The sequence below is a fragment of the Sorex fumeus genome, unplaced genomic scaffold, assembly GCF_029834395.1.
Source record: "Sorex fumeus unplaced genomic scaffold, SorFum_2.1 ptg000002l, whole genome shotgun sequence".
Classification (NCBI taxonomy): domain Eukaryota; kingdom Metazoa; phylum Chordata; class Mammalia; order Eulipotyphla; family Soricidae; genus Sorex; species Sorex fumeus.
In genome coordinates this window covers 68,916,177-68,929,669 of record NW_026606059.1, presented here as the reverse complement: position 1 = coordinate 68,929,669, position 13,493 = coordinate 68,916,177, and the positions used below count along the sequence as shown (strand labels likewise).

Sequence of the window (13,493 nt, the reverse complement as noted above, 5' to 3'; positions counted from 1 at the left end):
AAAAGGAAAAATGAGCATTTTTTAATGAATGAATCAGACATTCCTTACAATCCACCTAGTAATTTAAAATGAACCCACTGTCATTTACTACATATATTGCAAATCATAACCCCAAAAGGAGAGAGAGAGAATAAAGGGAAACGCGTCTGCTACAGAGGCAAGGGGGGGGGGAGGGAAAGGTAGGAAGAGGGGGTGGGAGGAGGCAGACGTGGGGCTGGGGTAAGATATACTGGGAACATTGGTGGTGGAAAGTGGGCACTGGTGGAGCAATGGAGACTCAATCATTGTATGACTGAAACATAATCGTAAAAGTGTGTAAATCTGTAACTGTATCTCACAGTTATTCATAAAAAATAATAGTAAAATAAGTTCTAAAAAATGAGCCAGTTGCCATGTATATCATTTAGCAAGAGTCAGCTTTAGATATAACCATTAGGAATTAGAACTATCTGAGGGCTTTTTCTTTCTTTATTATTATCCCCTAAGGTCTTGATATTGATATCCCCTAAGGTCAATATTTTCAAAAGACTCTGGAGGTTCGTGGGTCTTACAAATATGTCACTGAATTTTAGAAAATGTATTTCCTATCATTTGAAGAGCCTAATTCCATAGCTCCAGAAGCAATGATCTAGAACATGTTGTTTAGAACATCTGTCGGCAGACACTTATATCATGTTAAGTCCTGTGTTTCATTTTATTTGATATCTAAAATAGGCCCTCACAATCCTAGTCTTCTCTCCTAGATTATTGAAGAAATACCATACTGTCAAGAATGCTTACCTATGGTGATAAAAATGCCAATAAAATAAAGCTTTTCTTATCTTTGATAGTCTGAAATATCAAAAGATATTATGAGGTAACTTTGTCATATATTTGTACTTTTGAAACCATTGTGCCTTAGAAAATCCATTTACCCTTTGAAATGTCAGTGTACTCATCTGAGAAAAGTAATACTTTAGGGGTAAATAGTAAGAGAGACGTTGGATGTAGATACACATGTCATAAACTCTCATTTATAAAAAGGAAATACATATTCAATATTTTGAGCTGTTACTGGGAAAAACATAGCATTTCATTATATTCTACTCAAGAATTTTTATGAATATCAATACCTAAGTGCTGAAGTATACAATAAAGTCAGATTCTTTATAACTTTGATTTCACTGTTTTGATTAATGGGTTTTAAAAACAAAAGTTAACATTCCAGATTTTTGAACACCATTTGGAGACACAGCTAAAATAGAAAGATATTTATATTGTTTAAAGTAAAGTAAGAGTAAAGTGAAGGCCCTCCCGTTGATCATCGATTTTCTCGAGCGGACCCAGTAACGTCTCCATGGGAGACTTTGTTGTTACTGTGTCTGGCATATCGAATACGTCCCGGGGAGCTTGCCAGGCTCTGCCATGCGGGCGAGATACTCTTTGGTAGCTTGCCGGGCTCTCCGAGAGGGGCGGAGGAATTGAACTCAGTTCGGCCATGTTGGCTGCGTGCAAGGCAAACGCCCTACCGCTGTGCTATAGCACAGCCAACTTGGGCGACTCAAGTTCGATTCCTCTGCCCCTCTCGGAGAGCCCGGCAAGCTACGGAGAGTATCTTGCCCGCACGGCAGGGCCTGGCAAGCTCCCGTAACGTATTCCATATGCCAGACACAGTAACAACAAAGTCTCCAATGGAGACGTACTGGGCCCACTCAAGCAAATCTATGATCAACGGGAGGGCCTTTACTTTACTTTACATGATAGAAACATACTTTGTGATACTGAAAATCTTAGTGATTAGGGCTTACATTTCAATTTTTTAAAGATCAATTTATCTCTCCTCTCGAAGATAACTATTTCTTTTAAATTTATGAGACATTTGTTATAGAATAAATATATACATATATGACAATGTATGTATTAAGATGCCTGTGACAAGTAACTGGTAATATGTAAAAGATAAACTGCCAATAAGTTGAGGTCAAGCTATCATCTTTTAATTTTAAAATCAATTAAACATAAAAATCTGATAATTTGTTTAGTATTTTGTGCACATTTATATAAGTAAGATTTGAGAGCATATATCTTAAACTAAAATTTAAAAAACTTAAAGTCTATGTCTAATATTACTGTGTCAAAAATTTTTATGAAGTATTTAAGAAAGTAATTTTTAGTTGATCTGATTAGCAATGACCCATGACTTAGAGAGACGTGGTTGGAACACTGTACAGAAAGAAATGGCTGATTGGTTCTGAAATATTTTGTTATTAAGCACTTTCTCATGGCCTCTGACATGATTTAGGGTGGCAATAAAGGAAAGGAATATAACCTTCATATAATGGAGTACTATTTATGTACACTTACTCAACAAGAAAATCATTGGCTCCAGTATCAGCAGACATAATAAAGAGGAAAAAGTATGAAAGCAATTTCATCTCGATATTTAAAAGGCCTTTCAGATTACATCTTTCTAAGTATTATTCAATGAAAGGGAGTAATGACAAAACAATTATTTTTCAAAGCTCAAGGTTTTAAAATAAAAAGTCCATCATTTTCTTTCACTATTTCATATATTTATCAATTTAACAAATAGGAAATGATAAAAATAATTTTACTATTGTGTTTAAAATTGCCAATGCAAGACGTTCTAAGAAGATAAAATATGCACATTTTGGGGGACTCAAGGGGAAAATAGTATTTAAAATACCTGATTTCAATTTACAATTAACTCAGTTATAAATAACCTGTTCTTAACATTTTTTTAAAAAATCAAAGAAAAATTATAAAATTATTATCATTATAATGAGAGAACTGAAACAGGGTTTACATAAGCTATTCAAAAAGCATCAATAGAATAAGTTCAAAAAGCATCAATAGAATAAGTTATTTTATGTCTAAATGAAGATTGTCTATGTGCACTTTTGAATCACAACCATATTAAGTTTATTGGCAAGGTGTGAACTGGTAAAAAGTGTCACTTACCTATATACCTTATCCTGAAGCCTTTTTTGTTATTGCCATGATCTGCAGACCACTGAAGAAATACTTCATGGTTATTGCTTGTTATATTAAATGCAGATGAATAATCTCCACTGAGGGAAATAAGTATTGGGCTTTGAATATTTGGTCCTTCAGAAAGAAAATAATAGAATTTAGATATAATTAAAAACTACGTTCTCTTTTACTTTTAGCACTGTAGCACTTTAACACTGTCCTCCCATTGTTAATCGATTTGCTTGATCAGACCCAGTAACGTCTCCAGTGAGACTTGTTACTGTGTTTGGCATATCAAATACATCGCGGGGAGCTTGCCAGGCTTTGCCATGCAGGCGAGATACTCTCGGTAGCTTGCCGGGCTCTCTGAGAGGGGCAGAGGAATTGAACCGGCTCAGCTGCACGCGTTATAATACTATTAACTACAGTGCAAGTGATCCACGGTCTGCTTGAACATTAACTTCAGACATATTATAAAATATTTTAATTCTATAAGCATCTATAATTTGCAAAATAATAATCTAATAATTAGTACATAGGTAAACTTGATGTCTATGATTCTAAAATCTCTACAATACAATAAAATAATATAAGCAGTTGCTTAGAGATATGCATATTTAGTTAGAGGACTTCAACTGAATTTTTAGATATCCAATAAATATAACCCATGGTTACCATCATACACCTGAAGAACATCAAATTCTTTCTCTGTCTGGAAGAATTCTACAAACATGCTGATGTTATATCCTTTTTCCACTGAAATGCTCCAGGCGCACATTTGAAGATTTGGGTAACTGTCAGGATATCCAGGACTCAGTATAACTCCAGTGGAATCTAACCGCAATTCATTGGCAGGGCAGAGCACTGTCAAATAAAGATATTTAGATCAAATTGAAAGTTGCATTTTAAGTACTAAATACTTGGCTTTCATATTCAATGAAGATAAAGAGAGCAGCTTGAGTTTCATTAGAGAAAACTCTTATCATCAGGTAGTTTTAAAAAATGGAGGTTTGACTTAAAATTTATAAAATTAATTTCTCTGATATTATATTAAAGTTACATAACCTATTTGGAAAATGAATAGGAAGATAATTAAAAATATTTCATCAGCTTTATTCCATTTTCTTGAATTTTCTCTATTTGTTTCCTATCTTTTTCATCCTCCATCCTCTTTCTTCTACTTTTCTTGTCTTTTGTCAATTCTGTTCTTTACATTCTTTGACATTTTGGTTAATGTTCTCCCCACTCAGTCTTTAATTCAATTCAGGTATGCACAATCAGAAAGAAAACTGCTTTCACTCAGAATATATATATATATATATATATATATATATATATACATGTATATATATATATATATATATAGCGGGCAAACCCTTTCTGACCTTATGATTATAATCTTCACAATTTTGATTCAGTTATATTTCAGTTATTTGTGCTATTTCCAAAGCATAAATGTTTGACAAAACAAAATGTCTTCCTATGTAATAACTATTTCTCTTGAGAATATGTGGATTAATATATTATGATAAATGTGCTCACAAAATATTTTAAAAGGTTACATATTTTTAGGTCTTCAGCAGCCGGATCTCTGCTCGGGAAGGGAAGGGAAACTCAACCCCCCCGCAAGGGGGCCCCGGCCACAACCATGCTGAGACCACTCTCCACACGCATGAAGGTACCCGCAGAGGAACAAAGACATGTGGGTCCTGGGACTGAGATCTCCACGCCTGCTCGGATCGGGGCTGAGCATCCTCCACCCAGATCCTCCATCTTCCAGTAGGCAGCGGTCACACCCACCAACTGGCCCTCTGGGGCCGTGTAATCCCATCAATGGCCAAGACCCAGAGACTATAAAACCCAGCTCCCGGACATCTTATTATCTCATTCTTACTTTGGACAACCTGGCAGGCTACTGAATGTGGCCTGCCCACACGACAGTCTGGCAAACTCCCTGAGGCGTACCCAATATGCCAAATACCAGTAACAAAGATGGGTCTCATTCTCCTCACCCTGAAAGAGCCTTGAATATGGCACTTTTTTTTTAAATCTCAGGGCTAGGACGAAGGAGACATTACTGGGGCCTGCTCAAGGCAATCGACAAACATATTTTTAAAAACACAGCTATGATGTGTTACACTGTATAGTAAACATCAATAAAATTAGATATTAGAGAAAATTTCAAACATTAATTTAAAATTGTGTTTGGAATGCTAGTATTATCAATGACCAGGTGTCTTTTTTAAGTTTCTATGGTGAGGAAATTCTCAGAACTGCGACTTCTTGGTATAGCTCACATTGTACAGAATTAAAACACAATTGAGTGAATAATGCTGTTTTTCACATCATCTTGTTTAAGACTAGTTTCATAGAACCTATCAACTATGTTAAATAAAGACTTGTTATATGTAATAAACAGAATTTAGTTAAAAAAGACAGAGAACTTTCTACTAGTCAGACAGTGGAAGTAGCCAGGGAAAATGTCCTATGTAAATCATTGTGAAATTTAAGACAGGTCACATTTTTAGTGTTATTATTGGGAACATTCAAATAACTGAAGAGATGGTAGATTAGGTAACTTTTTCAGGTTTAGTGAATTAGAAACATATTTCATTATAGATCCTGTTCTAACTACTATATTTCTATATTGGGCTTAGCAACAAATACAGTTCAAATAATTAGAATACCACCTTAAGAAGAATTCATGTTTTTAAATGTTCAAATGAGTTATGCTTGGAAACATCACATATAGGTCTTAGATGTTGATGGATATATGAAGCATTTAGACCTTTATAATCTGTGGATATTTCTAAAACAAAGAAATACTTTAAGCTGTAACTCAGTATGGAGGCCAGGAATATAGTTCAGTGGTAGAACACTTATCCTGCATGTGTGAGACTATTGTTCAATTTCAAGCATTGGAAAAAAAAAGTGTGGGGAAGGAGTCAAGAATAAAATCTCTAGATGGTGCATAGATAAAACAGAAATGAAAGTACTTAATAGAATTTATATTTAGGGGCCGGAGCAATAACACAGTGGGTAGGGCATTTGCCTTGCACACAGCCGACCTGGGTTCGATTTCTAGCATCCCATATGGTCCCCTGAGCACTGCCAGGAGTAATTTCTGAGTGCAAAGTCAGGAATAACCCCTGTGCATTGCTGGGTGTGATCCCACACCCCCAAAAAGCAAATAAAAATAATTAATATTTAATCAAACTACAATTTGAAAATAATAAAGAAACTAAAATGGTTCTGATAAGTGTGTATGTGTGCGTGTGTGTATGTGTTTGCGTGTGCGCGTGTGTGTGTGTATTAAGCAAAAATGCTGTCTGTGAAACACTGTCAGATCCAAGACTCAGGAGGTAAAATAATTGATCTAAAATCTAACTTCTACTTAAATATTTTTCTTCTGTTTTTAAGCTTATCCTAAGTTGTTTGTTTGTTGGATATGATGATTTTAGAACTTTGTGAAAAATAGCCAAATATCATCTAATTCTCAGTATGAAAAGAAAAACCTTTCTTTGTAAAAAATAAAAAATAAATGAGTATACTTGAAGGTTGGAAATGGAGTAGAACATTGAGTGAAAGATTTAGAACATATGTGGCTGTATAGTTAGATTATATTTAAATGAAAGATATACATGTTATATACATAAGTACATATGAAAGATATACATAACTTACATGGCAAGAGTAAGTAATTTTTAGGGAAGGATTAGTTTAATACTCCTGGATTACTGAATTAAGTGGGTTAATCAAACTATTAATCCTTTACTACAAAATGATTCCACAGATTTATGACACAAAACCTTCTAAGTTTGATCGTCTTCTATCTCTCCTACATGATTTCCTGCTGCTCCTTCTCAGAATGTCTTTACATATATTTGAAGAACTATCAACATCCTAAACTCAGTACATTCATTGATGATTTTCAAATGCCCTTTTATAAGATAGTACAGTTCACATGGCCATATATTTTACGACTCACATCAAATAGCTAATCCTGGGTGAACTCTGGATCTCCCCTCCATCAATCTCAGTAGAATTGTTAATTTGTTTCTCATTGTCTCTGCAATATCACACTTCAATCATTTCAGTTAACAATTTAAGGGCTATTATATTCTAACAATTTTTTCCCTTCCTAGGCTATGTTTAGCAAATGCCGTGTCTTATTAAAATATAAAATCACTGTAATTAAAATTAAAATTAAAATAAAAAATTGAGATGATCTAATATAAGTCAGTAAATATACAAGTTAATCTAGTATAGCATCAAAAATGTAGTAAGAAGCCTGGCCATCATTTAGAGCAAATATTTTTCGATAGTCACAATACATCAAACACTATTAGACCTTTAGTTAATTATGACACTTATTTGTCACAAAAATCCTAAGATATATGTACAATTTATCTCCATTTTACATATGCAGAAACATGCTAAAAAATTTTAATGACCAAGCCTCACAGATACAGTTAGTTGTATTCCATTGTTTTAACTTCCCAAATGCAACCACTTATTGTATTTCATTTTTAATGATCATTATATTCAGAAATTCCATATTTCAAACGTTATACAGAGAACTCCAGAGACTCCAGGGCTGCACAACAAATAAAAAATCTGACCCATTTTGGAAAGCGAAAAATAAGTTTAGGCTCACAGACTTAACATATTGTAGATGAGTTCTAATAAACTCCAAAATGAGTGACTGCTTTAGCAAACTTGTGCATTAATTTAATCAAATAAAAAAGTCAAGTCAGCTTTTTAGTTAAACATGCTATTCAACTAATTAATACAGCAATTCTGCACAGAATCATTCTGAAGGGTGATTTATGAACTATAGACTAGTAACTGAAGTGTTATTATGAGACCAAAAAATGTATTAATATTTGGTATTCTCCCCAACAAATAAACTAAGAAGAGATACAATTTTAAACATATAAGAAATTATGACTAGCAGATATGGGAAATTCGAGAGAGAAGGGAATAAAATAAGGAATATAATAGTTACATTGTTTGGATTAGTTTTTGACAGAAATTTATTAAATAGGAGTCTAGATATTAAATAAAGAAATGCTGCCCTTCAAAAGTTTATAACAGCATTTGTATATCAGAGTAAAGAAAAAAATCCCTTTTTTATAATGCTCATTCACAGCTTTTTATGTCTCTCCACAAACTTCCCATAAGAGATATTAACTAATAGGCAAATTAGTCTAAATTTATAAATATGAATCTTAATTCTAAATGACTTGTCCTATATAAAGTACACACATTGCAAACATTTTAACCACAGGAGTACAGGTAACAGATTGACAACATCTGACTAACATCACAATATTTTAAAATCATTGAAAAAGACCAGAATTCTAAGATTGGAGTTTTTTTTTGTTTGTTTGTTTTAATTGAATCACCACGAGATACAATTACATGATTGAAAGCTTTGTAACTTTTAATGATCATACATACAATGGCGCCGTGTAATCCATCAGCGGCCAAGACTCAGAGACTATAAAATCCAGATCCCGGAACCGCGCGGCCCCGCGACATCTTATTATCTCATTCCTACTTTGGACAAACTTGCAGGCTATCGAATGTAGCCTGCCCACAGGGCAGAGTCTGGCAAACTCCCCGTGGCCTACCAAATATGCCAAATACCAGTAACAATGATGGGTCTCATTCTCCTAAAGAGCCGTGAATATAATCTCAGGGCTAGGATGAAAGAGACGTTACTGGGGCCTGCTCGAGGCAATCGACGATTAACAGGATGATGAAATGAAAAATGAATGAAACATACAATGTTCATACATACACTACATTGCAACATACAATGATTGAGCAACCCATCCCTCCACCAGTGTCCTGGAGTTGGTTTATGCACTAAACATTCCTTTCCTTGAGCTACTCTAAAACCCTGTAGTGAAAATCCTTCCACTTTCTTGGAAAGATTCCAACGAGATAAAATACAGTTGTTAATTTCTATATAATGCCTGGGATAAAAAATGAAATTTTTACTTTAGGCTCATTATAGTTATTAAGACAGTGCATAAAGAATATATTTTCATGCCCTTGGAAAATTTCTATGTCCAGTGAAGGTAGCAATCAGAGAACATCTGGCAAGAAATAATCAAGCTCCATTCAATTTTAATTAAATTTAATTAAATTTTCTAATATATATAATTAGGCACTACATGGAAAGCATTGTTTTGGGTTCTAGGAACAGAAAAAATAGGTAACACATAGGTTCAGAATACCATAATTATATCAGTTAATTCAAAATTCATAATAGCTTTGTCCTTGTATCAGTAATTTTATGAAGTCCAAGCTACACAGTCCCTTTTGCATCTCCACATCTCCCTATGGGTTAATCCCTGATCTCTGTATTCTACCAGATTTAAGTTCCACTTAACATTTGGAACATAGAATTTAGGAAGCAATGGCTCTATGTAGATTCCTTGCCTCCCCCAAAAGAGTTTAAAAATAATTTTTATAGTTTAGTAATTTTCTGAATATAGTATTGTTTCCACTTAGGATTGCATAGTCCTTATGACATGCCATTTTCATAGCACTGACTATCTCTGATTTCCTGATGCTTTTTCTCTGATCCTCATACCAACAGGGGCTCAATAATGTTCAATGAATCCAGTTCTTAGGATGACAGTATTAACAAAAAAGGCCAAGACTGGAACCTTTAATAAAACAAGTTCTCTTCCTTTATGCTTTTATTCCCAGCTAGTACAACAAAAATAAAAATGTTGAACTAAATTTGGGCTAGGCAGAAAACTAAACTTTTCACAACCCGCCCCCCGGCACCATCTTTACAGCACACGGCCACAGAGAAGAAAGGCCGCGGGGGTGGGGGGGGGCCTTCACAGCTACTGAGAATTCTCTGGGTCTCAAAGAGAGCCAGGATCACCAGGAAGTCCCGGATGGGTCCCACAACCCGCCTCCTCCAGAGGGAATCCCGCTGACCATGAGCCTCTACAGGCATGGCTCGCTTATGCGGGAACCAGGACTCTCACTGCAAACTGCTGGGACTGGCCCTGCACCCAGGTAACCTCTGACTCCGGAAGTCACACCAACAACCCTAATCCAGCGCCATCTTTGCAGCACACAGCCACAGAGAGGAAGGGCCACGGGGGGACCTCCACAGCTACCGAGAATGCTCCGGGTCCCGAAGAGAGCCGAGATCACCAGGAAGTCCCGGATGGGGTGGGTGCCGCATCCCGCCTCCTCAAGAGGGAACCCTGGTGACCATGAGCCTCTACAAGCATGGCTCTCTTAGCAGGAACCAGGACTCTCACTGCAAACTGCTGGGACTGCCCCAGCACCCAGGTAAACTCTGACTCAGGAAGTCGCGCCGACAACCCCCGCCCCCAGCGCCATCTTTGCAGCACACAACCGCAGAGAGGAGGGGCTGGGGGGGGGGGGCTCCACAGCTCTCGGAGAATGCACCAGGTCCCAAGGAGAGCTGAGATCACCAGGAGGTCCCAGATGAGGTAGGTTCCGCATCCCGCCTACGCCTCCTCCAGAGGGAACCCCAGTGACCATGAGCCTCTGCAAGCATAGCTCACTTATGCGGGAACCAGGACTCTCACTGAAAACTGCTGGGACTGCCCAGGCACCCGGGTAACCTCTGACTTCGGAGGTCGTTCCCACAGCCTGCCCCCCAGCTCCATCTTTGCAGCACACAGCCATAGAGAGGAGGGGCCGTGGGAGGGGAGGTGCTCCACAGCTCTCAAAGAGTGCACCGGGTCCCAAGAAGAGGCAAGATCTCCAGGAAGTCCCAGATGGGGTGGGTGCCGTATCCCACCTCCTCCAGAGGGTACTCTGATGACCATGAGCCTCTACAAGGATAGCTCACTTATGCAGGAACCAGGACTCTTACTCCAAACCACGCAGCCACTTATGCGGCCGCGCGACATCTTCTTATATATAAAATGGTCAGTGGAAAGTAAATTCTCCAACGTTTCTCCCTGAAAATCAAGCTTAACTCTTTTACAAACCACAGCACCGAATAGGAGGGAGAGAACAAAAGGGAATGCCCTGCCACGGAGGCAGGGTGGGATGGAGATGGAATGGGGGGAGGGAGGATTACTGGGATCCGTGGTGGTGGGAGATGGTTACTGGTGGAGGGGTGGGTGTTCAAAATAAATAAATAAATTTAATAAAAAAAAAGAAAACTAAACTTTGGATTATTACAGTAAAGTTTAATGTTAATTTCAAGAAAAAAATTGAATATATAAAAAATATGTTAAGTGAAAGAAAAATCCGAATATATAGAAAGTATGGAATAAGATTAAAAATTATCCACTTATAAAGTGAATTTTTAAAGATTATTATCATAAAATTATTTCTATAACATGTTTTCTCAATTCGGTTAACATGGAATTTAAAATAAAGCAAATGTGAGAAAGACATTATTATAAAAACTGTTACCTTGACAAACTGGAGGTGCTCCATCCATTTGAAGTCGTTCGCCTAGTCTGCATGTCAGAATTGCATTTCCAACCAAAGTAAATCCTGGTAGACACTGGTACCTAATAATGTCACCTATTTTCAAGAGGAGAAGATTTTTGATGAATAATAGACAGTGGTAAAACTAGGCAGATTTTTATTGTTTTTATTGTAAATGCAAATATTTTTGTCATTCAGTGTTTTCAACTATAAAATTACTCTTAGATAAAAGCAGGATTCATATTCAAGATATGGAGCAACTAGTACTTTGTATTAATTGAGAAATCAGAATTGAAATTAAGTATAAACTACAAGTAAGTTTGAACTGGGAATAATATTTGGATTTAAGCAGCAGCGTTAGGAAATAATCTGATTGATGAAGACAAAATATTAGTTTAATGTAAAAAGCAGTTAGAAGGATTCTTAGCATGTTTTTAAAAAATAACTAATTTTGGTTATTAAATTTATATTGGGTTGGAGCTATATCACAGTGGATAGGCGTTTGCCTTGCATGTGACCTGTCCGGGTTTGATTCTTCCATCCCTCCCAGAGAGCTAGCAAGCTACCGAGAGTATCACGCCCCCATGGCAGAGCCTGGTAAGCTACCCGTGGTGTATCCAATATGCCAAAAACAGTAACAACAAATCTCACATTGGAGACATTATGGTGCCCACTCGAGCAAATCAATGAACAATGGGAGGACAGTGGTACGGTGCTAAATTTATATTGGTCATTAAAAGTTTCCTTATATTCTTCAATTAAAGTCCAAGTTACAAATGATATTTTAATATTAAATGTTAACATATATAATTTTTAAAGTATGGGGCATGATCAGGTTTGAATTTATAGCCAGTATTTGAGCATAATCACTTTTAAGAAAATATAAATGATATCTTACAGCCTCCATTTCCCTTGTCTCAAACTTAAGTGAAACTTGAAGAACAACTGTTAGAACTGAAGTGTCAGATTTCAAAACAATTGTTTCAAAGGAACCGCCAGAATACAGTTATGTATTTCAATGTCTGACACTATTTTTCATTTGTAAAACCTGCATGTTGAGAATTCTTTCTTTCCTAATACGCATTCCGTTTTCACTTCTATTGTTAAGAATCCTCAGCAATGCTCATGAGGTCAAGGAAAGAGGGTATATGACAGGATGGTTCTATTCTTTATTCGTATTTCTTTATGAGAAATAACTCTGTAACAGGAAGTTTCTTTGAAAGTCAGTTAATAGACTTTACCTATTTCAAATTCATCATCTTCTGTCAAAATTTCAGCATTGGGTACAGGTGGTGGAGGTTGGCACACTCTGAGCTGGTAGGCTACAAAATAGATAATGTGTTTAATTCCTTGTCACATATGTGGAAAAATAATTATCAAGGCTAAGTATGATCATAAAACAAGGTTTTTATAATAAAGAATGGTTTAATCAATAGGTTTCAATTATTTATTAAATGCTATAATATTAAGGAAATTAAATAACTTCTTTGATGTACAAAATATTTAACATGGTAATAATACTTACCTTTTTTCCTTTTTTTCCTTTTGTTTTGTTTTAGGGCTACACCCATAGGTTCTGAGGGTATACTGCTGGCTCTGCATCAGAGACTATTCTTGGTGGCACTTGGAGCAGCCAACGTGGTTCCTGAGATCGAACCTGGGCTCTCTTGGTGAACATTCTGCTGAAAAATCTCTCCATTCCCAATGCTTAATCTTTGTTGCCTTACTTCCTACAAATATTCTAGTCTTTCTTATTACGTGCATGATGGCACCCTGTTTTTATTTATTTATTTTTTCCTTAGTATGAGTTTCCCTCTCCTTGGAATTATATATTAATGTTTGTGTTCTCAATATGTATTTTCTTCAAGGTACATAACAACCCCCCCCATACATATTCAAGTGCCTGGCATACAATTATCTGTCACTTAAACAGATTATCTTTTTTATTAGCTGGGTTCTGATTTCACATAACTAAAGAAAACAAAGCAAATATTTCTATGAATTTAAGCATCATGTGTATTAGTCCCATTTCACTATCATTGGTTTCATTTTTTTTCTTTTTGGGTCAC

The 13,493-nt window shown here is 36.2% G+C and overlaps 1 protein-coding gene across 2 annotated transcripts in view; it reads right to left on the bottom strand.

The window, feature by feature from the left end:
* The window catches only part of CSMD3 (CUB and Sushi multiple domains 3), a 1,250,820-nt gene that overhangs the window by 84,956 nt on the left and 1,152,371 nt on the right, over positions 1-13,493 (bottom strand). For both annotated transcript variants that reach the window (XM_056128239.1, XM_056128292.1), the window contains 4 exons: positions 12,666-12,746; positions 11,407-11,520; positions 3,649-3,837; positions 2,962-3,108 (listed from right to left, as the gene is read on the bottom strand). In XM_056128239.1, the coding sequence (XP_055984214.1) occupies positions 2,962-3,108; positions 3,649-3,837; positions 11,407-11,520; positions 12,666-12,746 (531 nt within the window). The remainder of the gene's footprint in view (positions 1-2,961; positions 3,109-3,648; positions 3,838-11,406; positions 11,521-12,665; positions 12,747-13,493) is intronic.